The 25,757-nt window shown below is 45.6% G+C and overlaps 1 protein-coding gene across 1 annotated transcript in view; it reads right to left on the bottom strand.

Annotated features, from left to right (window-relative positions):
* Positions 1–377: 377 nt before the first annotated feature.
* The window catches only part of PIGK (phosphatidylinositol glycan anchor biosynthesis class K), a 274,884-nt gene continuing 249,504 nt past the window's right edge, over positions 378–25,757 (bottom strand). The window contains exon 11 of the mRNA XM_030206903.1: positions 378–597. Within this exon, the coding sequence (XP_030062763.1) occupies positions 481–597 (117 nt within the window). The 3' untranslated portion in view covers positions 378–480. The remainder of the gene's footprint in view (positions 598–25,757) is intronic.

Here is a 25,757-nt window from a genome sequence, read left to right on the forward strand (position 1 = left end):
AGCTTGGTAAAAGGGCCCCTATCTGCTTAGTTTAGGCTTGCTAAATATTGCTACTAAACAGATTATTTGTGGTGACAACTTTGCTCCCTTCCTAATCTGGCCCATAATTTTAGGGATAGTATTGGACTGTTTATTGATTTAAAGTGCCTGATACTATTCCTATAATCTTTGAAATTCCATGGTTAGGGCTGCCTCATAACTCCCTTTGAAGACTACCCTGGATGTATTTAAGAGATGCTACTTGCCACTTCAGTGTTCCGCTGTACTTTCCGGTTTATTTCTTTACTGTCATCTTCAACAGAGTTTAAATGTATTTCTTGGTTTATTTTAGTTTGAGGGATGTTGAAGATAATTATCAAAATGTTTTGGGGGGGTTTTTTTTGTCCATAGAATCACTAGCAATATTCAAGTAAAGAATTCTTGAGGATGTAACCATCTTCACTCTTCTGGCAGGCTGCATATCTTTTTAGCCATTCTAGATTAGAAGATGTGCTTCATGTGCTTCAGTCCATATGTTTTGAAGAAAACCATGAGAATCAAAGTCCAGAGTCCAAGAATGAAGCCACTGGGAGGATGCCAATATTTCTGCTTTGGTTTCTGTAAAGCAAAGATCAACATCACCATTCCTATTTGAACTCTATCAATCCTAGAACAAATTTCAAACATGTCTTTGAAACACAGCAGCAATTTCTTTCTAAATCAACAGAATTATCCGTAAGCAGCTTATTAATAACTGCATGCTCATTCTTCCATCTTCTCTACATCCATATTTCTATACATACATGAAGTATATAAATTCATTCATAAGGACCACCTTAAACGAACCAATTTTTTTCATGCATTATTGGGCCATATTATATTAGTTGCTATTCAAATTTTCAGTGACACCTGCTGGTAGGGAAAAGAGCACTGGGACTGGAAGGAAGGCAGTACATGGAGACAGTGAAATACATTCCTGCTACAGTCAGTGAGAGCAGGAGGAGCTAACTGTGACTTGGAGCTCCTGCATGGAGCATTCCTAAGCCCTAAGGGGTCCTTTTACTAAGCCGCGTAGGCGCCTACGTGCGCCCGAATGCCAAATTGGAGTTACTGCCTGGTTACCGCGTGGCCCTTGTGGTAATTTCAATTTTGGCGCGTGTCCGCTACGCGATTCTAAAAAATATTTTTTTATCTTCTGACGTGCATAGACCATTACAGCCTGGTTACCGCATGAGACCTTACTGCTAAGTCAATGGCTTGCGGTAAGGTCTCAGACACAAAATGGACATGCAGCAATTTTCATTTTGCCGCACATCTGTTTTCGGCAAAAAAAGGAATTTTTTTGTAGGTGTGCTAAAAAATAATTCTGTTTGCACTCAAAACACACGTCTATACTACCACACACCTTAGTAAAAGGACCCCTAAGGTTGCAACTTTAGTTCAAAGAAAGCCCTTCGGAGGAAAGCAAACACTTAGGGTGGGGTATCACATTCCTAAACATAGTGATTTTTGCTAATTTTTCCATTCCAAACCTACCCCTCCCTGTTTACTAAAGCTTAGCTTGAGTTATCTGCAGCAGGGCCCATTTTATTCCTATGAACCCTGCTGCACATAACTCGAGCTAAGCTTTAGTAAACAACCCCCCTAGTGTGCTACCATCTCTCTCTTTTTTTTTTTAATCAATTATCCTGAGTATCCCAAATTTCAATATAGTTACACTTAATGAATGAATAGATCAATAATAACTATAATAATTATTCAAAATGTATTATTAGAAAAATGAATATAAAAACTAAACCTTTATTACTCAAATTCTAAAATCATTCATATAAATTGACAAACTCACTATTTCCTTCACATTAAATATATGAATACATAAATTACTGTATTTCAGAATTGTGAACCAGGCAGTTGATGGACACAATGTGGTGATCTGATTTTTTGTTATGTTTTATTGAGTTGTGTTGTATTAGCTGTTTTTTGGTAATATTTTATTATGTATGTTTGCTATGCACACTGCTCTGGATAAGGGCGGTATATAAATAGTAATAAATGAAATGAAATGTATACCACTACAACTATCAGAATCACATCCATATTCCTTGCTACTGTCTCAAAAGACTAAGTAATCCAAATGCATTTCAACTGGAATAAATTCTAGCGCTGAACAAGCCGGGATGATAGAAAATCCAAAGTAAATCTTATCTCAAATCTCTCACGCTGTCAAGCATAAATAAATGCAGATATCAATGTCAAATGTCTACGCTTCAGAGAAGAATGCTTCCAACGTTTGAAATAAATGCGGATTCCAATATATTCTTTACAATCACACCAGCTTAACTGATTTATATTTGCATGGTTCTATTTTGGATGCATTTTTCAATGTAAGTACTATGGAATCAATAGAGGGGTCCTTTTACAAAGGTGCGCTGAAAAATGGCTTGCGGTAGTTTAGGCACGGGTTTTGGGCGTCTGCCAATCCACTTTTCAGAACGCTTCTAAAAAAGGCCTTTTTAAAATTTCAGAGGTTGGTGTTAACGGACCTAGGCAAAATAGAACAGGGAAATAATACTCATGGCAGTAATTTGTCCATTGGTCAACGTCGTAGTAGCCACCAATTGGCTAACAATAAACAACTAACCATCTTGAGGGCCGACAAGGGAGGGTCCACTGTGGTCATGGACACAGATAAATATATTTCTGAGGGTTTGCAGCAGCTCCAACAAGTGGAATATTATGCTTAGATAGACCAAGATCCAACAAGTGAGTTGAAGCAACATATTAAGGAGTATGTTGATAGAGCAGTTATGGATGGTAGTTTGTCTATTAAAGAACAAAGATTTTTATGTCATCCTAATCCTAAAACTCCTTATATTTATTTTGTGCCAAAAGTCCATAAATCCAGAGTGGACCCCCCCCCCCCCCCCCGGTCGCCCTATTTTTTCCACTCATGACTCAGTTTTAAAGCCTCTCTCTAAACTGTTAGATAATATACTTAGACCATTTGTTAGCCAGGCCGCTTCATATGTCCGCGATTCCACTGACTTTATAAGTTGTTAGATCGAGTTAGCTCTCATGGAATTGACAGCGAGAATTTTTATATGGTGGGTTTAGATGTAGCCCTATATACAAATTTGCCCCAGGACAAAGTAATTCAGGTGGCGTGCAATCATTCAGCACAAGCACCAATTTCTAAATCGAAAATTGCAGTTTTGCGACAATCATTGACCTGGGTCATTTGTAATAATTACTTCGAATTTCAAAATAAGTTTTACGTGCAAAAACGTGCGGTCGCTATGGTGGCCACAGTCTCGCCTTCCCTGGCGTGCCTCTATATGACTCAGTTTGAACAGAAATATGTATATGCCTCTTCCCAATACAATAAGATTGTGTTGTGGAAGAGGTATATTGATGACGTTATAATGTTCTGGCAGGGATCAGAAAACGAACTACTAGTCTTCATAGATACCCTTAATGCTGCTGATCCCCATTGTCAGGTTCACTTCTCGCACTGCGAAACATGAGAATGAATTTCTGGATATAAAGATCATCAAGACTGCACACAGCGAATTTTTAACCACGATTTTTAAGGAGCCAACCAATAGGAACACCCTGTTACACTACAGCAGCTATCATCATGCAGCATTGAGAAGGGGTTTTCCTGTCGGTCAGTTCTTAAGGTTGCGACGGCTGTGTTCGTCACTCAGTGAATTTAAGACACAAGCCATTGACATGATAGAACGGTTCAGACAACGTGGATATCCGATAAGAGTTCTTAGGAAGGCATACAAAAGAGCATGTTATGCTTATAGACCCTGGTTATTTTCTCCCAAACAAAAGTCTATGGCTAAACCTTTGGCTTGCGTGCTCCCATTCTCCCACTACGCTCCTAAAATAGGACAAGTTGTACATAAATATTGGCATGTGCTGTCGGTGCATCCGGTATTCAATGAGCACCCCAAGGTTGCGTACCGCCGGAAGGCAAATGTAGGTGAATTATAGCATCCTGCTATAGTTTTCAAGAAATTTGTGTGCTTATATTTGGAATAATTAAAACAAAGTATATTACTTAAAACTGGGAGTACTGTATGTGAATGTACTATTGTAGAGTTTGTACTCCGATAACATATTTTTCCCCCTGAGTTGCTGAATTAAATTTTAATTGCCAGACCTTTGACCATTCTTCTAATGTTTGGAGATCACTTGTCATGGTTTCTACTCCCACTGGGGTATCCACTCTATTGGCTATCTTCGTGTCATTCACAAAAGGCAAACTTTTCCTTTTAACCCTTCAGTGATGTCTCTCACAAATATATTAAACAGAATCAACCCCAGCACCGATCCCCTGACGGCACTCCACTGCTCACCTTCCTTTCATTCGAGTGGATTCCATTTGCTACTACCCTCTGTTGCCTGTTAAGTCAATCAGCTCCCAATCCAGTTCACCACTTTGGGTCCTAGTGGTGAACTGGATTGGAAACTGGTTGACCAACAGGTGGAGTAATAGTATAAGGAACCACCTAGTTTTCGGCAGCAAGAATGTGCGTAAATGCTGGTATTCTAGTCATTCAGGCCATTTATGTGTGTATGTAAACACATAAACATGTTGACCAACAGTTACTTGCTAAGTAGTATTCTGTAAGTTCATACCTATAGTAGACGCAAAGGTGAATATTTTACAAGTAGGCATTCACATTGGTTAAGGCATACTTACACTCATAGATTATAAAATCTTTGCTATCTAGTTCTAAGAATTTATACCAGCTCTCTGGCTACTGTATTTGTATCTTAAATATAAGCACATTTTCAGATTCTTATGGCTAGATTCTATATATCACACCTAAAAAATTGGCGGCAAAAAAAATATGCCTAAGCATATTCTATAAATTATGGCTAAATTAGGCACAGGTTACACAATATGCTTAAATTTAGGCATAGTGTATAGAATACGCCTACAGCCTGTTTCCCATGACTAAATTTAGTCACGGCCATTCACGCCAACTAAAACCTGGGGTAAACGCCCACACATAAATTACATGCAGAATGGGTATATTCTATAACAATGTGCATAAATTAAAGGAACAACCACTACTCGCCCATGCCCTTCCCATGGCCACGCCCCCTTTTCAGATCTGAGTCTTTGAATTTATGTGCATCACTTTACAGAATATGCTTAGAAAGCTGTGCATGCAGATTCTAATTAAAGCCGATTAGGGTCAATAATTGCTTAAGTGGCAATTATCAGTGCTGATTGGCTTAAGTCAATTATGTTGTACGCGCAAATCAGAATACAACCAGATTTGAAAGTGTAACTTAAGTTCCAATATACAGAACTGAGGGGGGGGGGGGGGGGTTAGTGTTAGTATTCAATAAAGTAGTACTTATACAACTTTCTATGGCTATGTCCCTATTAATGCAGACACAGAAAGCACGTGGCCCCTGACTGGCAATGTCTCTATAGAGAGTCCAAGAAAATATAACTCTCCCTTGACAAATTAAAAAGCTGTTTATAATTAGTTGATTCACTGATGTTCTCAACTAAGCACTGCCACATAACCATCTCAGAAAACCAGGTCTGAATGAGCAAAGATATGATTACCTTACATTTGAAGAACTATATCAGTTTTCCTTTTTTTTTGTTTAAATTCTTCTAATTAACTTACAACTTATTATGCATTTTGCATTCCTTTTTTCATCAGCCTCTCCATACTATCAATCTTCTTTATCATGAATCTATGATAAATTCCTACCACAAAGTGGCACCTGACCCTTCTAGACAAATGGCTTCAATTTGCAGTCAGTGATACTAAAAGCCTTTCTTTCTTTCTGCTGTAGAACATATAATTTAATTACATAAAGAATTTATGTGAATAAATATTTATAAGATGACCTATATGACCTGATTTGTAGTTTCACATTTTGTCAAAATGTATGCAACAAACTATTTCCAATGAAAATGGTTTTAAATTGTGATTCAAAGGCACAAGCTTCCATTCAAATCTATATGATTCAGCTCTGAGATGTACTAAATGTAGTGCATAAAAAAAAGACCAAACTTATAAAAAGAAAAAACGTTTTGCAACAGGAAAATTGTGCTTTGAGTCAGCATCTTACATTTTTGATGAAAAATTAGAAAAAAAAGAAAGAAACCTATAAAGCAAATACGGCGCATCAATTATTTTCACAATGAAATAGCTCTTTTCTGAATCCTTGATAGTAGTTAGCTAAATATGTTAGTTACAATAAAACAAAGATACATACCTGTAGCAGGTATTCTCTGAGGACAGCAGGCTGATTGTTCTCACATGTGGGTCGACGTCCACGTCGGCCCAAGAAACGGCAAATTTTCACCAGCAAAAATAAAAAGTTTTGCCAGAGCCTTCTGGCGCGAACTGCTCGCACCGCACATGCACGGACAACTTCCCGCCCATCGCGTGAGCATGCCTCCACAGTTTAATCAAAAAGCATATAAACAAACAAACAAACAACAACAACTCCAAAGGGGAGGTGGGCGGGTTTTGTGAGAACAATCAGCCTGCTGTCCGCGGAGAATACCTGCTACAAGTATGTATCTTCGCTTTCTCCGAGGGCAAGCAGGCTGCTTGTTCTCACATGTGGGGTATCCCTAGCAACCAGGCTCACTCAAAACAAAGAACATTGGTCAATTGGGCCTCACAACGGCAAGGACATAACATAGATTGACCTGAAACAATAAACAACTAACTGAGAGCGCAGCCTGGAACAGAACAAAAATGGGTCTAGGGGGGTGGAGTTGGATTCTAAACCCCGAACAGATTCTGCAGCACCAACTGCCCAAACCGACTGTCGCGTCGGGTATCCTGCTGAAGGCAGTAGTGAGATGTGAATGTGTGGACTGATGACCACGTTGCAGCCTTGCAAATCTCTTCAATGGAAGCTGACTTCAGCCATGGCTCTAACATTATGAGCCGTGACATGGCCTTCCAGAGTTAGCCCAGCTTGGGCATAAGTGAAGGAAATACAATCTGCTAGCCAACTGGAGATTGTGTGTTTTCCGATGGCAACTCCCCTCCTGTTGGGATTGAAAGAAACAAACAACTGGGCGGACTGTCTGAAGGGCTTTGTCCGCTCCATGTAAAAAGCCAATGCTCTCTTGCAGTCCAAGGTACACAAACTGCTTTCACCAGGGCAGGTATGAGGACGGGAAAAAAATGTTGGCAAGACAATAGACTGGTTCAGATGGAACTCTGACACCACCTTTGGCAGAAACGTAGGGTACGTGCGGAGGACTACTCTGTTGTGATGAAACTTGATATAAGGTGCATGCACTACCAGGGCCTGAAGCTCACTGACCCTACGAGCTGAAGTAACAACCACCAAGAAAATGACCTTCCAGGTCAAGTACTTCAGATGGCAGGAATTCAGTGGCTCAAAAGGAGCTTTCATTAGTTGGATAAAAACAACGTTGAGATCTCTTGACACTGGTGGAGGTTTGACTGGGGGCTTTGACAAAAGCAAAACTCTCATGACGCGAATAACTAAAGGCTGTCCAGAGATAGGCTTACCCTCTACACAGCGATGATAAGCACTAATTGCACTAAGGTGAACCCTTACGGAGTTGGTCTTGAGACCAGACTCTGATAAGTGTAGAAGGTATTCAAGCAAGGTCCATGTAGGACAAGAAAAAGGATGCCTTGCTGTCACACCATACACTTTTTCGTGGAATCTTTCCTGGAAGCAAGCAAGACCCTCTGAAAAACCGAAAGAGGCAATTTCTAAGCTCTCAACATCCAGGCCGTGAGAGCCAGAGACTGGCGGTTGGGATGTAGAAGCAACCCCTCGTTCAGGGCGATGAAGGTCGGAAAACAATCCAATCTCCACAGTCTTTCGGAGTACAACTCGAGAAGAAGAGGGAACCAAATCTGATGGGGCCAAGAGGGTGCAATCAGAATCATGGTTCCGCAGTCTTGCTTGAGTTTCAGCAAAGTCTTCCCTACTAGAGGTATGGGAGGATACTCATACAGAAGGTCTGTTCCCCAATGTAGGAGAAAGGCATCTGACGATAGTCTGTCGTGGTCCTGAAGCCGGGAACAGAACTGAGGGACTTTGTGATTGATCTGAGTGGCAAAAAGATCCACCGAGGGGGTGCCCCACGCTTGGAAGATCTTGCGGACTACGTCCATGTTCAGTGACCACTCGTGAGGTTGTATTATTCTGCTCAATCTGTCGGCCAGACTGTTGTTTATGCCTGTCAGATAAGTTGCTTGGAGAAACATGCCGTGACAGCGTACCCAAAGCCACATCTGAACGGCTTCCTGACAGAGAGGGCGAGATCCGGTGCTCCCCTGCTTGTTGGTGTAATACATGGCAACCTGATTGTCTGTCTGAATTAAAATGATTTGGTTGGACAGCCGATCTCTGAAAGCCTTTACAGCGTTCCAGATCGCTCGCAATTCCAGGAGTTTGATCTAAAGACCTTTTTCCTGAAAGGACCAAGCTCCTTGAGTGTGAAGCCCATCTACATGAGCTCCCCACCCCAAGAGGGATGCATCCGTCGTCAGCACTTTTTGTGGCTGAGGAATTTGGAATGGGCGGCCCAAGATCAAATTGGATCAAATCATCCACCACTGAAGGGAATTCCGAAAGTCGGTGGGCAGTTGGATTACATCCTCTAGATCCCCTGCAGCTTGATACCACTGGGAAGCTAGAGTCCATTGAGCTGATCTCATAAGTAGAGTTACATGAACTATGGAGGCCATGTGCCCCAGAAGTCTCAAGATCTGCCAAGCCGTGATCTGTTGAGACGACTGAACCATGGGCACTAGGGACAGGAGGTTGTCTGTCCTCGCGTTGGGAAGATAAGCTCGAGCTCTCTTTGTGTTCAACAGAGCCCCAATGAATTCTAACTTCTGTATTGGGGTGAGATGGGATGGAGTAATTGATCACGAAACCCAGTAGCTCTAACACCTGAATAGTCATTCGCATGGACTGTAGAGCGCCTGCCTCCGAGGTGCTCTTCACCAGCCAGTTGTCGAGATAAGGGAACACATGCACTCCCAGTCTGAGTAGTAATGCTGCTACTACAGCCAGACACTTTGTAAACACTCTGGGCGCAGACGCCAGACCAAAAGGCAATACACGGTACTGAAAGTGCTGACTTCCCAGCCGAAACTGAAGATACTTCCTGTGAGCTGGAAGTATCGAGATATGTGTGTAAGCATCCTTTAAGTCCAGAGAGCATAGCCAATCGTTCTCCTGAATCATGGGAAGAAGGGTGCCCAGGGAAACCATCCTGAACTTTTCTCAAACCAGAAATTTGTTCAGGCTCCTTTGGTGTAGGATGGGACACATCCCCACTGTCTTCTTCTGCACAAGGAAGTACCTGGAATAGAATCCCAGCCCTTCTTCCCCTGGTGGAACGGGTTCAACCGCTTGAGCCTTTAGAAGGGCGGAGAGTTCCTCTGCAAGTACCTGTTTGTGCTGGGAGCTGTAAGAATGAACTCCCAGTGGGCAATTTAGAGGTTTGGATTCCAGATTCAGGGTGTATCCTAACCGGACTATCTGAAGAACCCACTGGTTCCCCAATAAGCTTACTGCAGCATTCTATACAAGCATTGTGTCAGAGGAGACAACGAAGCACGCTCACCTTCACAACGGTCTTTCTAAAGACCTCCCTTTGTTGAGGATTTGCCTTCATCAAATAGTTCTCAAAAGCATTCGGCATTAAGACTCCTGATGCAGGCCTAACGGCCGAAACACGACGTTGTGTTGAGTCTTTATACCTCAATAAACATCTTTATTATTATATATCCTTTCAGTCTTTGGAATCCTTGGTCGTCCTCCCACTTTTATTTCATTTTTTGGCGAAATCAAAGACACGATTGTGCCTATTAAAGAAAAAGGGCACAAAACAAAAAGGGAAAAACCCGACCGCGCGACCTAAAGCCAACCACGTCGAAAAGAAAGAAAACTTAGAAAAGGGTAAGAATAAAAAACTAAAGAGAATTACGGGAGATAGTTTTTTTGTTTTTTTTTAGAAATGACGAAAATAAGAAGAAAACAGCGATAAAAGTTGCCAGACTGTTCCTGGGCCAAAACGAGGAGAACAAGAAAATTCCTGTCACCTCATCATGGACAAAAAAGAACTGAGGAGGCACACTCACGCGACGGGTGGGAAGTCGTTCGCTCATGCGCGCCAGAAGGCTCTGGCAAAACTTTTTATTTTTGCTGGTGAAAATTTGCTGTTTCCTGGGCCAACGCAGACGTCGACCCACATGTGAGAACAAGCAGCCTGCTTGTCCTCGGAGAATAAAATGTAGCAGTTTCACTGATAAACAGTGAATACCATATTCTCTCTAATAATCACTTCCCACCCCCACTTCAGGCCTGGAAATCCTTATAATTTAGTTTAGTTGATTTGTACTTGACATACCGCCTTTGCAGGTCAAAGCGATTTACAATATAGTAAAAACTACAAAAATAAATGGGAAAATAACTACAATAGTTGGAAAAGAAAGGTAAAAACATTCATACAGACTGGACACATGGACCAGATATGAGGGGAAAAAAAGGAAGTGGGGGATAGAAAAAAAAAAGAGTCAAAAGCTGCTGTAAAAAGTCAGGTTTTCAATGCTATTTTAAATTGTTCACATAATAGCAGTGGCGTACCAAGGGGGGGGGGGGGGGGGGGGCGGTCCGCCCCGGGTGCACACCGCTGGGGGGGTGCTGCAGCGCGCGCCTGTTGCCCTGTCTCAGTCTGATTTCGCAATTCGCATGTATTCACTGCTCCCTCTGAGTCTGCCCCGGAACAGGTTACTCAGAGGGAGCAGTGAACACATGCGAATTGCGAACTCGGAGACAGGGCAACAGGCGCGCGTCGCAGCACCCCCCCCCCCCCAGCGGCGTGCACCCGGGGGGGGGGGGTGTCATTTCGCCGGGGGGGGGGGGGGGGGGAAGAGGTGTCATTTCACCAGGGGGGGGGGGGGCGCATCGGCGATCCGCCCCAGGTGTCAGCTAGGGTCGGAATGCCACTGCATAATAGTTCACTTCTAATTTCCTTCGGGAGGGAGTTCCAATAAAAGGGTGCACTGAAAAGAATGCAAACTGGCGGGTGGACTCTAGATTAGCCTTTTTTGGCACAGGGAGAACCAGGTGGTGACCGTTAAGTGAACGTAGAATGAGTCTAACATCAAAATGTTTATTTTTCTAATAATTGCCTATCCCTAACTATAACCTTGAGAAGAGGTAAGAAATGTATGGTCATCATGGGCAAGTGGAGGACGGAAGAGTGAAATGCTTTGGTGCCCCTTTAGTCCTTTTTGTCCATGGCCATATCAAGTAGCTCTCCTCACAGCACCTCAATTTTCCTTTGCTGCTTCCTTTTCAGTCCCTCACTCTACCCTTTACCCTAAAGCACAGGAGAGTGCAGGAAAGTTTAAAACAAATATTACTGCCACTTAGCAAGCCACAATCTTTCCTTTAGTGGTGGTGTGACTCTGGAACACAAGGCCCACAAAATTGAGACTGTTGCTCCACTCCCACCACCTCCTCTGATCCTGCTCAACTTCTGCCCGGCACAACCACGGGGTAGCAGTGATTCAGTGAGCAAACATAGTGCAGGTAAACAGAAAGGTAAAAAAGAAGAACTGTTCTTCTAAGAATACTCAGCCAGATTTAGGTAAACAAACCCACAGTGACCCTGCTGTCAGTAATGCTACTGTGAATTCACCTTCTAAAGATTCCCTGAAACACAAAACTCACCTCCTCTTTCAGGAGGGAATCCCCTGCTACATACCAGAAATCCAGTCAAGATAACAATACAAACATGACATTCCTTTGCCCAGCAGGGTAACTGATTCCTGTTGTTCCTGCTCAAAGTGATGCAAATTTAACATTAATACAACCCCTCAAGAGCATAAGTATTGCCATACTGGGACAGACCAAAGGTCCATCAAGCCCAGCCTCCTGTTTCCAACAGTGGCCAATCCAGGTCACAAATACCTGTCCAAGACAGCCCAGCAATTTTATAAGCTTCAGAGACTGCTTCATCTCCACAGTAACAATCTGTTCTCATACAACAGACCCAAATACAAATTAATCTGTCAAGTCTAAGCCTCAATCCCCTCTTTATCCACTTATTTAGCTTAAATAATGAAAAAGCAAGGTCAGAATATAAAAAACAACAAGGTATTGTTTCACTCATTTATTTCAATAATTAAGAATTGTTGACCACTTCATCAGTCTGTTGGCTGTCTTTGTTGTGTGTCGCCAATTTCAGGTTTCCTAAAAAACTGAAGTGCCTCCAATAATAGTCCACCCTAGACTTCAGAAAACCCAGTGTTTCAAATAATAGCATGTGAAATTATTAGAGAGAATATGGTATTTATACTTCCCATGTGGACTTTGGAGGACTGAGGGCCGGGGGGGGGGGGGGGGGGGGGGGGGGTGTAATCAATGTAGGTTACTGTTTAGCCAATTTTACTGTTAAATCAGGTTACTAGTAACTTTTACTAAGGTGCGCTGAAAAAATGGCCTGCGCTGGTGTAGACGCATGTATTGGATGGGCACAGGTCCATTTTTCAGTGCACCTGCAAAAAGGCCTCTTTTTTTGGCCGAAAATGGACATGGGGCAAAATAAAAAATTGGCGTGCATCCATTTGGGGCCAGTGTTATTTCTACATCCTTGGAGCAACAGACTGCAAAGCCACAGCCCAATGTTCTGGGCTGCTCCCTAAAGGGGGCCTGCAGTAAAGCGAATGCTACATACCTGTAGAAGGTATTCTCCGAGGACAGCAGGCTGATTGTTCTCACTGATGGGTGACGTCCACGGCAGCCCCTCCAATCGGAAACTTCACTAGCAAAGTCCTTTGCTAGCCCTCGCGCGCCCGCGCGCACCGCGCATGCGCGGCCGTCTTCCCGCCCGAAACCGGCTCGAGCCGGCCAGTCCAGTATGTAGCAAGACAATACACTTCAAGGGAAGACACAACTCCAAAGGGGAGGCGGGCGGGTTTGTGAGAACAATCAGCCTGCTGTCCTCGGAGAATACCTTCTACAGGTATGTAGCATTCGCTTTCTCCGAGGACAAGCAGGCTGCTTGTTCTCACTGATGGGGTATCCCTAGCCCCCAGGCTCACTCAAAACAACAACATTGGTCAATTGGGCCTCGCAACGGCGAGGACATAACTGAGATTGACCTAAAAAATTTACCAACTAACTGAGAGTGTAGCCTGGAACAGAACAAACAGGGCCCTCGGGGGGTGGAGTTGGATCCTAAAGCCCAAACAGGTTCTGAAGAACTGACTGCCCGAACCGACTGTCACGTCGGGTATCCTGCTGCAGGCAGTAATGAGATGTGAATGTGTGGACAGATGACCACGTCGCAGCTTTGCAAATTTCCTCCATGGTGGCTGACTTCAAGTGGGCTACCGACGCTGCCATGGCTCTAACATTATGAGCCGTGACATGACCCTCAAGAGCCAGCCCAGCCTGGGCGTAAGTGAAGGAAATGCAATCTGCTAGCCAATTGGATATGGTGCGTTTCCCTACAGCCACTCCCCTCTTGTTGGGATCAAAAGAAACAAACAATTGGGCGGACTGTCTGTGGGGCTGTGTCCGCTCCAGATAGAAGGCCAATGCTCTCTTGCAGTCCAATGTGTGCAGCTGACGTTCAGCAGGGCAGGAATGAGGACGGGGAAAGAATGTTGGCAAGACAATTGACTGGTTCAGATGGAACTCCGACACAACCTTTGGCAGAAACTTAGGGTGAGTGCGGAGGACTACTCTGTTGTGATGAAATTTGGTGTAAGGGGCCTGGGCTACCAGGGCCTGAAGCTCACTGACTCTACGAGCCGAGGTAACTGCCACCAAGAAAATGACCTTCCAGGTCAAGTACTTCGGATGGCAGGAATTCAGTGGCTCGAAAGGAGGTTTCATCAGCTGGGTGAGAACGACATTGAGATCCCATGACACTGTAGGAGGCTTGACAGGGGGCTTTGACAAAAGCAAACCTCTCATGAAGCGAACAACTAAAGGCTGTCCTGAGATCGGCTTACCTTCCACTTGGTAATGGTATGCACTGATTGCACTAAGGTGAACCCTTACGGAGTTGGTCTTCAGACCAGACTCAGACAAGTGGAGAAGGTATTCAAGCAGGGTCTGTGTAGGACAAGAGCGAGGATCTAGGGCCTTGCTGTCACACCAGACGGCAAACCTCCTCCAATGAAAGAAGTAACTTCTCTTAGTGGAGTCTTTCCTGGAAGCAAGCAAGATGCGGGAGACACCCTCTGGCAGACCCAAAGAGGCAAAGTCTACGCCCTCAACATCCAGGCCGTGAGAGCCAGGGACTGGAGGTTGGGATGCAGAAGAGCCCCTTCGTCCTGCGTGATGAGGGTCGGAAAACACTCCAATCTCCACGGTTCTTCGGAGGATAACTCCAGAAGAAGAGGGAACCAGATCTGACGCGGCCAAAAGGGAGCAATCAGAATCATGGTGCCTCGGTCTTGCTTGAGTTTCAACAAAGTCTTCCCCACCAGAGGAATGGGAGGATAAGCATACAGCAGACCTTCCCCCCAATCCAGGAGGAAGGCATCCGACGCCAGTCTGCCGTGGGCCTGAAGCCTGGAACAGAACTGAGGGACCTTGTGGTTCACTTGAGATGCGAAGAGATCCACCAGGGGGGTGCCCCACGCCTGGAAGATCTGTCGCACCACACGGGAATTGAGCGACCACTCGTGAGGTTGCATAATCCTGCTCAACCTGTCGGCCAGACTGTTGTTTACGCCTGCCAGATATGTGGCTTGGAGCACCATGCCTTGACGGCGAGCCCAGAGCCACATGCTGACGGCTTCCTGACACAGGGGGCGAGATCCGGTGCCCCCCTGCTTGTTGACATAGTACATGGCAACCTGATTGTCTGTCTGAATTTGGATAATTTGGTGGGACAGCCGATCTCTGAAAGCCTTCAGAGCGTTCCAGATCGCTCGCAACTCCAGAAGATTGATCTGTAGATCGCTTTCTTGGAGGGACCACCTTCCTTGGGTGTGAAGCCCATCGACATGAGCTCCCCATCCCAGGAGAGACGCATCCGTGGTCAGCACTTTTTGAGGCTGAGGAATTTGGAAGGGACGTCCCAGAGTCAAATTGGAGCAAATCGTCCACCAATACAGGGATTCGAGAAAACTCGTGGACAGGTGGATCACGTCCTCTAGACCCCCGGCGGCCTGATACCACTGGGAGGCTAGGGTCCATTGAGCAGATCTCATGTGAAGGCGGGCCATGGGAGTCACATGAACTGTGGAAGCCATGTGGCCCAGCAATCTCAACATCTGCCGAGCTGTGATCTGCTGGGACGCTCGCACCCGCGAGACGAGGGACAACAAGTTGTTGGCCCTCGCCTCTGAGAGATAGGCGCGAGCCGTCCGAGAATCCAGCAGGGCTCCGATGAATTCGAGTTTCTGCACTGGGAGAAGATGGGACTTTGGGTAATTTATCACAAACCCCAGTAGCTCCAGGAGGCGAATAGTCATCTGCATGGACTGCAGGGCTCCTGCCTCGGATGTGTTCTTCACCAGCCAATCGTCGAGATATGGGAACACGTGCACCCCCAGCCTGCGAAGCGCCGCTGCTACCACAGCTAGGCACTTTGTGAACACCCTGGGCGCAGAGGCGAGCCCAAAGGGTAGCACACAGTACTGGAAGTGGCGTGCGCCCAGCTGAAATCGCAGATACTGTCTGTGAGCTGGCAGTATCGGGATGTGTGTGTAGGCATCCTTCAAGTCCAGAGAGCATAGCCAATCGTTTTGCTGAATCATGGGGAGAAGGGTGCCCAGGGAAAGCATCCTGAACTTTTCTTTTACGAGATATTTGTTCAGGGCCCTTAGGTCTAGGATGGGACGCATCCCCCCTGTTTTCTTTTCCACAAGGAAGTACCTGGAATAGAACCCCAGCCCTTCTTGCCCGGATGGCACGGGCTCGACCGCATTGGCGCTGAGAAGGGCGGAGAGTTCCTCTGCAAGTACCTGCTTGTGCTGGAAGCTGTAGGACTGAGCTCCCGGTGGACAATTTGGAGGTTGTGAGGCCAAATTGAGGGTGTATCCTTGCCGGACTATTTGGAGAACCCACTGATCGGAGGTTATAAGAGGCCACCTTTGGTGAAAAACTTTCAACCTCCCTCCGACAGGCAGGTCGCCCGGCACTGACACTTGGATGTCGGCTATGCTCTGCTGGAGCCAGTCAAAAGCTCGCCCCTTGCTTTTGCTGGGGAGCCGCGGGGCCTTGCTGATTCGCACGCTGCTGACGAGAGCGAGCGCGCTGGGGCTTAGCCTGGGCCGCAGGCTGTCGGGAAGGAGGATTGTACCTACGCTTGCCAGAAGTATAGGGAACAGTCTTCCTTCCCCCGAAAAATCGTCTACCTGTAGAGGTAGAAGCTGAAGGCTGCCGGCGGGCGAACTTGTCGAATGCGGTGTCCCGCTGGTGGAGAGACTCTACCACCTGCTCGACTTTTTCGCCAAAAATGTTATCCGCACGGCAAGGCGAGTCCGCAATCCGCTGCTGGATTCTATTCTCCAGGTCGGCGGCACGCAGCCATGAGAGCCTGCGCATCACCACACCTTGAGCAGCGGCCCTGGACGCAACATCAAAAGTGTCATAAACTCCTCTGGCCAGGAATTTTCTGCACGCCTTCAGCTGCCTGACCACCTCCTGAAAAGGCTTGGCTTGCTCAGGGGGAAGAGCATCAACCAAGCCCGCCAACTGCCGCACATTATTCCGCATGTGTATGCTCGTGTAGAGCTGGTAAGACTGGATCTTGGACACGAGCATAGAGGAATGGTAGGCCTTCCTCCCAAAGGAGTCTAAGGTTCTAGCGTCCTTGCCCGGGGGCGCCGAAGCATGTTCCCTAGAACTCTTAGCCTTCTTTAGGGCCAAATCCACAACTCCAGAGTCATGAGGCAACTGAGTGCGCATCAGCTCTGGGTCCCCATGGATCCGGTACTGGGACTCGATCTTCTTGGGAATGTGGGGATTAGTTAATGGCTTGGTCCAGTTCGCAAGCAATGTCTTCTTCAGGACATGGTGCAAGGGAACAGTGGACGCTTCCTTAGGTGGAGAAGGATAGTCCAGGAGCTCAAACATTTCAGCCCTGGGCTCGTCCTCCACAACCACCGGGAAGGGGATGGCCGTAGACATCTCCCGGACAAAGGAGGCAAAAGACAGACTCTCGGGAGGAGAAAGCTGTCTCTCAGGAGAGGGAGTGGGATCAGACGGAAGACCCTCAGACTCCTCGTCAGAGAAATATCTGGGATCTTCCTCTTCCTCCCACGAGGCCTCACCCTCGGTGTCAGACACAAGTTCACGGACCTGTGTCTGCAACCTCGCCCTGCTCGACTCCGTGGAACCCCGTCCACGATGGGGCGTCGAGAGGTAGACTCCCTCGCCCGCATCGGCGAAGCTCCCTCCGCCGACGTAGTCGGGGAGCCTTCCTGGGAGGTGGCCGCGGTCGGTACCGCACGCGGTACCGACGTCGGGGACCTCAACCTGGGCGATGGGCCAGCCGGCGCCACGCTCGACGGTACCGGTGGCGCAAGCACCGCCGGTACCGGAGGGGTAGGGCGCAACAGCTCTCCCAGAATCTCTGGGAGAACGGCCCGGAGGCTCTCGTTTAGAGCGGCTGCAGAGAAAGGCTGAGAGGTCGATGCAGGCGTCGACGTCAGTACCTGTTCCGGGCGTGGAGGCTGTTCCGGGCTGTCCAGAGCGGAGCGCATCGACACCTCCTGAACAGAGGGTGAGCGGTCCTCTCGGTGCCGATGCCTGCTGGGTGCCGAATCCCTCGGCGACCCAGAGCTCTCGGTGCCGACACGGGGAGGAGACCGGTGTCGATGCTTCTTCGATTTCTTCCGAAGCATGTCACCGGAGCTCCCCGGCACCGACGAGGAGGACGTCGAATCCATCCGTCGCTTCCTCGGGGCCGAGACTGAAGAAGGTCGATCTCGGGGGGGCTGTACCGCAGGAGCCCTCAGGGTAGGCGGAGACCCACCCGAGGGCTCACCGCCACCAGCAGGGGAATGGACAGCCCTCACCTGCACTCCACCCGACGCACCACCGTCCGACGACATCAGCAGACGAGGTCCTGGTACCACCGACGTCGATGCAGCTATCCGATGTCTCGGCGCCGATGCAGAGGCCCGATGCCTCGATGCACTCGATGCAGGGGCGGCCGAGGAAGAAGGTCTGGACGCTGACGACGTCGATGCACTCGAAGATCCCGGTGCCGATGCCGACGAAGAGCCCGAGAACAACACGTTCCACTGGGCTAGTCTCGCTACCTGAGTCCGCCTTTGAAGCAGGGAACACAGACTGCAGTTCTGAGGGCGGTGCTCGGCCCCCAGACACTGAAGACACGACGAGTGTCGATCAGTGAGCGAGATAACCCGGGCGCACTGGGTGCACTTCTTGAAGCCGCTGGAAGGCTTCGATGTCATGGGCGGAAAAATCACGCCGGCGAAATCAAAAGCCGAAATGGCGAAATTTGAAGCACCAAATTTAGAGGGAGAAAAAATCTCGACCGAGGCCGAAAAGAGGCCTACCCCGACGACGAAAGAAAACTTACCGGGGCAAAAAAGCTGGAAGTACGGGGAGGATTTACACGAAACCCGGCGGGGGGTTTCCGGAGCACTTCCCGACTAGGACAAAGCTTTCCCGAAGGAAAAAAACACGTTCAAAACAAATTGGACGCGCGAGGTCGACTTTCCGGGGCTCGACACGGCGAAAACACGACCGTACCGAGTGCGGACAAAAGAAGACTGGCCGGCTCGAGCCGGTTTCGGGCGGGAAGACGGCCGCGCATGCGCGGTGCGCGCGGGCGCGCGAGGGCTAGCAAAGGACTTTGCTAGTGAAGTTTCCGATTGGAGGGGCTGCCGTGGACGTCACCCATCAGTGAGAACAAGCAGCCTGCTTGTCCTCGGAGAATAATTCTTTCCTCACCCCAAGCCTCCCCTGCTTGCTCCCCTCAGTTTAAAGAACAAACCCCAATGCCCCTCTTCCCTGGGCCTATCTGTCTAATCCAGAGGAGGGGGAGTTGTAATGAGGTCCAGGCAGGCGCAATCCCCACTCACTAGGGGTTGCTGGTACCATTTTGAACCCAGTACCAGAATGGACAGGAGCAAGTGGAGGGATTACTCCTGCACCAGCCCCATTACACCTTCAAATCTCCTACCACATCTACTAATGCTAAAAAACCCCAAATCAAAAGATACCCAAGTCAAGTGTGCCTCTGGATCCTAACACCCAACCCACATCACCTTAAGTTTTTGGTGTTTGGGCAGAAGTCTCCTGAGTATTCAAGTGAGCAATAATTTGCAATCCCATATTTGTCCTCTCTAATGCCACAGAATGGCCCTTCTCCAGTAGAATCAACAATTTGATGTCATTTGCATATTAAAAAAAACCCCAATAAAACCCCAACTACGCTATAATTGGTCCAGGGGATGTAAAATGTTTGAGAACAAAGGGGATAAACAAAACCCCATGAGACTTCATAGGGCAAAGAAAATGGGGCGGGGGGGGGGGGGGTTGTGGTGGGGAGACCTTACATTATTCACTGAGGATCAACCACTCACAAGATTTCACACCACCCCCACAAATCACTGGAACATCTCCCAATCTACCAATTCAAAGGCAAAAGATAAAGCCAACATCACCAGCAATATCTAATCATGCACAGCCAGCAACACTGTCTCTGTCCAGGCTAAAACCCAACCTGGCCACAGTCTAGAGCTACAGGATCAATACCCCTAGTCACGAAACACCTGGGGCTACCCCATAGCCACTTACAGGGTCTATCCCCAGCACAGCTCAGGTCTGCCTGCACCTGCTGCTTGTGCTCTACACTAGTACCCTCCTCCCACCAACTGGGTCTCAACCGCCTCTTGGCAAGTCTCCCGCTCTCAAATTATCCCCAGTGATTTCTACGTTATTGGGGTCACACTCCCAGTGCCCCCACAGTTCCTAGAAAGCACTCACAGACCAAACACACAAACCACCAGGATTTTTAATTATTCTAGACAAGCAGAGGCAATAAACTAAAAATATTGTTTACTGCCACAGAACTTGAACAGTGAAACAGAAAAGGTGCAACCAGCAAAACAATAACAGATAATTGAAATATAGATCAATTATAACACAATTGGGCTCATTTTCAAAAGAGAAGGACGTCCATCTTTCAACATAAAACGGAAGATGGATGTCCTCACAGAGACGTCCAAATCAGTATAATCGAAAGCCGATTATGGACGTCCCCAACTGCTTTCCGTCGCAGGGACTGCCAAAGTTCAAGGGGGCATATCGGAGGTGTAGCGATGGCAGGACCTTGGACGCCCTCAACCCATAATCGAAAGAAAAAAAGGACGTCCCTGATGAACACTTGGTTGACTTTACATGGTCAAGTTTTTCTTACGACCAAGGCACAAAAAGGTGCCCAAAATGACCAGATGACCACCGAAGAGAATCGAGGATGACCGAAATATTTTTAAAGATGTTTTTTGATGGTGGGAAGGGGTTAGTGACCCACTGGGGGAGTAACAGGAGGTCATCCCCAATTCCCTCCAGCAGTCATCTGGTCATGTCGGGCACCTTTTTGTACCTTATTCGTAAAAAAAAAAAAAAACACATCCGGGTGAAAACATTCAAGTGTTCGTCAGGGACGTCCTTGCTTTTTTCAATTATAGGTCAAAGACGTCCAAGTGTTAAGCACACCCAAGTCCCGCCTTCGCTACGCCTCCGACATGCCCCCTTGAAATTTGGACGTCCTTGTGACAGACTGCAGTTGGAGACGTCCAAAATCGGGTTTCGATTATACTGATTTGGACGTCTCTGTGAGGACATCCATCTTCCGTTTTATGTTGAAAGATGGACGTCCTTCTCTTTCGAAAATGAGCCCGATAGTGTAAATGTAACTATACAAGTGTGCTGTTATAGTATTACCCTTATAAGTTTTACCACCACATCTTAAAAACAATAAAACTGTAATTTATGGTTGCTGTTGTTAAGACTTTCCTTTATATATCTAGTAGGCCTGCACAATGAAGTAGTTTAAAGAAAATCAATCTATTTTCCTTATTCTTGGATCTTCACATATTTCTGCAGCGATAAAAAGAAGATAAACATGTTACTCATTTATGCAGACCAATCTATTAAAAAGATTTTAGCTGCAGACTGAAATCAAAGTAAGGCAATGTGGGGCATACATAGATCATCCAAAGAAACAACAGAGAAACTAAAGAAACATGTTGCTGTAGATTATTATTAAATGTCTCCTTTATTTTTCACTGTGTGTAAGAATGCCAGGCATTTGGTGGATGCCAAATGTTCATATCATGTGATAGATTACACTCTAATTCTTCCTAACAGACCACTATTAGAGAGAGCAGTTAGAAAGGTTTCTTCATTTAATGTTTCATTTATTAGTATTGGACAAGTAGGTAAAATGTTGCTGTCTTCCTTGCAGAAAAAAATAAACTGTACAGGAGAGAAATAAAAATAAATAAATATACATAGAGACAAAGATGCGTCATTAAAGGTTTTGCATGGCCAAAAAGAAGTGTGTGTGTGTGGGGGGGGGGGGGGGGGGGGGGGAATTGGACATTTTTTAGGATCCCTTTTCAGTAATTACTCACATATCCTCTGTCACCCATGGAGGATATAAATGCCAGTTGGTAGTAAAGAATACAAGGGCTACATGTGTGCAAGGATGTGGGAAAACTATGGCCAGTTGTCCACATCTGCCCTGAGTGCTCTTTTCACATATTGTGATGTGAATGCTCTAGCCATGTCTTCTACCAGGGGCATCCATGAGGCCAGTGGAAGTGATATTCACTGTTAAAGGCCAGGTCTGTGCTGCACAAATGGGGACCCTCCCTTCATAAAATGGCTTGTCATTTAAGCAGGGCTATCAGTATGGCCCTCATTCCAAAATTTGCTTACCCCTAGACAAGTATTCGGTCTGCCTCCTTTATCACTTGCCTATGACAGAATTTTTAAAATATTTTATTAAGTGGTCTTGTTACAATTGGTACAGGAATAATAGCAAATGTGTACAATACATAACAGGTATTCCAGAACCACTGCACTGATAAAACATACAGTGAGAACATAAACCAGTAACAGTAAATATGGGCTAGCGTGTCTATATCAAACAAACATATATGAATGGTGTGAGAATTAAAGTCCACGCTAGGGATTAGCTTCTAAATGTCAAACAAGTAGTGACTAATATAATCAGAGTTGTAGCCTTCAAGAAGGAATAAAAGTGTCCAAGGTATCTAGAAGAGGCTTCCAATGCTTTTTCCATCCATCTAGACAGTCAAGGAGAGTTGCTCTAAAATGCTCTCCATCCACTATATAATGTATCTGTATATAATGTGTAAACCACTTTGATTGTAAGCAAAGGTGATATATTAAATCCCATCCCCTTCCCCAGGCCTGCAGGTTATGGTAAGACTCAGATCTCCCTGTGACTGTTGCATTAAACGCTAACACCACACAAGGAGGGGCTATCCTTTAAATTAAACTGGTAACATAAAGAAGACAGGGAGGGAGGGAGAAAAGTTCCCCTGGCAACCCAGGAACAGTAATTGTCCACAAGCCTCTGGCAAATGGAAAAGGAAAAAGAAATAAGAAAATTATAAGACCTTCACTTGTTTTGATTCTGCTTTGGGCACATGCCACCATGAGTACTACTACAACAGAGAAGTCAATGAGCACTGCTGAAGTTAGGTCTTGAACATGGTTCTCCTGTACAAAATTCTCTATTATTCTGAACCATTATTTTAGGCTCTCTTCGTAGAGAGTACTATTTACCTATGGACTTCTCTCCATGCTCTCTATTTCTGCTAATGAGGTGCTGAAAAGGAGGGTTGTCAGGAAAATGTTGCTTTAGAAATTTCTCAGCTTCCTCAACTTCTGAGAAATCAACAATCTCTCTTTTCCAATGTATATGGTGCTTCACAGGATACAGCATGGCCATCTGAATCTCATACTGGTAGAAGTGTTGCTTAGCTTCTTTAAATTGCATGCGTTTGTGGTTGAGTTCTGGACTACAATCCAGGAATAACAGAACTCTGTCCATGAACTTCGAGTTTCTTGCATTTTTTGGCCCAAACTCCTGATATTGTGTATCTATGCACTCTCCAAGACAAAAAGAGAGCTAGATCCTACTAAACAAATCTCCCATCAGTCTTTCATATTTTATAGTTAAGTAATAGCAGCAGTAGTAGTAATAATAACAACAACAACAGTATTGGTATTGTTTACTTTACTATTATTGCCTCTAATTAGCTTTTCTTGTTGATATGCTATTACTTGATTTGGGCAAAACTTTAGAAAACAGCAATTAAGTCAGGGCTTCTCAAACTGCGAGTCGGGACCTCAAATGTGGTCACAAAATCTGCCTTTGAAGTCATGACCTAGATGAGTTCTCCATATGTGCACCATTATTTTGCGCCGGGGGGGGGGGGGGGGTCATACAATTTTTTTTTGCCCGCAATTATGGGATCACAGCCCCAAAAAGACTGGGAAGCACTGAGTCAAGTGGAATTTGCTTGCAAACAGGAACCACTTAATATTTGAGTAGAGCTGTAAAGAATCAAATCTCTGCTGCATAACCATCTGTAACAGAAAACCAAAGAACTGGGTGGGTGGTTTGGTGGGGGGTGGGGTAGAAGCGCCACTAGACAGTTCCTGCAGAGGCCAGAGAGACTAGGCAGAGAGCATAGAAATCAGTACACTTTTACAAGCTGGTGAATGCTAAAATTGTGCCTCTTTCACTATCTTTTTTATTTATCTCATATTGCACCTAGATTTGCAATTCAAAGAAGCCTTTAACATCATAAAATTAGTCAAGCTCTGAAACGCAACTCTGTCATTATAGAATAACTCGAAATATACATCCCATTCAAGTTACTACTTTCATACTAAGATTCTTTTTTCACTTAACTTAGAAAGAAAGTCTTGTCCCCAAGAAAGCTCCTGCAGAGGCAAAAACAGCAGTGGCCTTTTATAAACTGGCAAATGCTAAAACTGCATTTCCCACTATTCTTTACTATCTTGCTCTCTAAATTTACAAGAGGCGTCAGTAAGAAATGGAGTCTAAACTCTGGCCTCTAGCTATTAGCTTGCTGCTCCTTCCCTCCAGGAAGTTGCATCTTTAACAGCACATTTACTTCTATGGTGTCGGAAGTGGTTTATTAAATCAATTTTCTAATCAATAATAATGATGCTTTACAAAGCTATTTCAAAAGATCTGGAATACACAGTACAAAATCATTCATAATAGTAAACTGTATTCCTGAAAACAGTATACTTTACTATTGTACTTATTTTAGAAGTGCTGCTCATGTTTTAGACATCCATAAACTATCATTTAGACAGCCATGCTTCATGAATGCCCAAATTCCATTTTGACAAAATTGGGTTATGGATGTCTAAAACTGAAGAACATCCATATGGCAAGAGGGTATGGTTTGGGCAGGACCAGGGCATGACAAAAACCAGGATTTTATTTATTTTTATTACATTTGTACCCCGTGCTTTCCCACTCATGGCAGGCTCAATGCGGCTTACATGGGGCAATGGAGGGTTAAGTGACTTGCCCAGAGTCACAAGGAGCTGCCTGTGCCTGAAGTGGGAATTGAACTCAGTTCCTCAGGACCAAAGTCCACCACCCTAACCACTAGGCCACTCCTCCTTAATCATATCTCCCCTCAGTTGTCTCTTTTCCAAGCTGAAGTGCCCTAACCTCTTTAGCATTTCCTCATATGAGAGGAATTCCAACCCCTTGATCATTCTGGTCGCTCTTCTTTGAACCATTTCCAATATATCTTTTTTGAGATATGGCGACCAGAACTGAACTCAATACTCAAGGTGAAGTTGCACCATGGACCAATACAAAAGCATTATAGTATTCTTGGTCTTATTTACCATACTTTTCCTAATAATTTGTATAATTATACTACAGCAAGAGGCCCTCACTGGATGCCCACCGGAAGGGTGGAAGGCCAGATTTTAGGACTCAGGCTGTAAAAATACCAGCTAGGTTTAAAAATCTATGACTGGCTGAGCAAGGACGTGCTTTACCTGTAAGTTAATATGTGTCCCCGCTTGGGATCCATCCACTGGAATAGTGGTGGGTCAATTTACATACCTTAAACAGGTTAAACTGCTAAAAGGCACTGACTAGGCCTAAAAATCTGATGATGGCCTTGTTGCTAAGCACCTGCAGAGGTAGGGCTGCAGAATAAGCCTCATTAGAATTTAGTGTGACATTCAAAAGCAGTGCAAAAGCCAAGATCAAGGAATTGATGGCTAAAATGCTAAGCCAGATCACAAGATGATATAAGACAGAGATGTCCATGTTTTGATGTTTGGATGTCCGTATCTAGGGAAATGTTGACAAAAAGGGAAATTGCACAACAAGTTGCAATACTAAAACGGAAGAGCACCTGGCCGGAGGTCATGACTCATAGATTAAGCAATATTAGAGAAAAAAATCCCTCTCCATAGACTTGTATAGTGACCAAATTGTATAAAAGCAGGGTGCATGCAAGCCCTCGGGAGAACTTTTCTCCAACGCCTCGGAAGCAGCAGAGCTCCAGTCAGCTGAATCCAGAATTTGTCTGATGAATGTACCTGATTAAAGTCTGATATGCAAATAAACTCTTCATTCTAAATGATGGTTTGTGGGCTTCACTTAATGATGAAAGGCTGTAAGTACAAACGCTTTTGCTACATCAGGCTATTATTCGCTGCAT

The sequence above is a fragment of the Microcaecilia unicolor genome, chromosome 6, assembly GCF_901765095.1.
Source record: "Microcaecilia unicolor chromosome 6, aMicUni1.1, whole genome shotgun sequence".
NCBI lineage: Eukaryota > Metazoa > Chordata > Amphibia > Gymnophiona > Siphonopidae > Microcaecilia > Microcaecilia unicolor.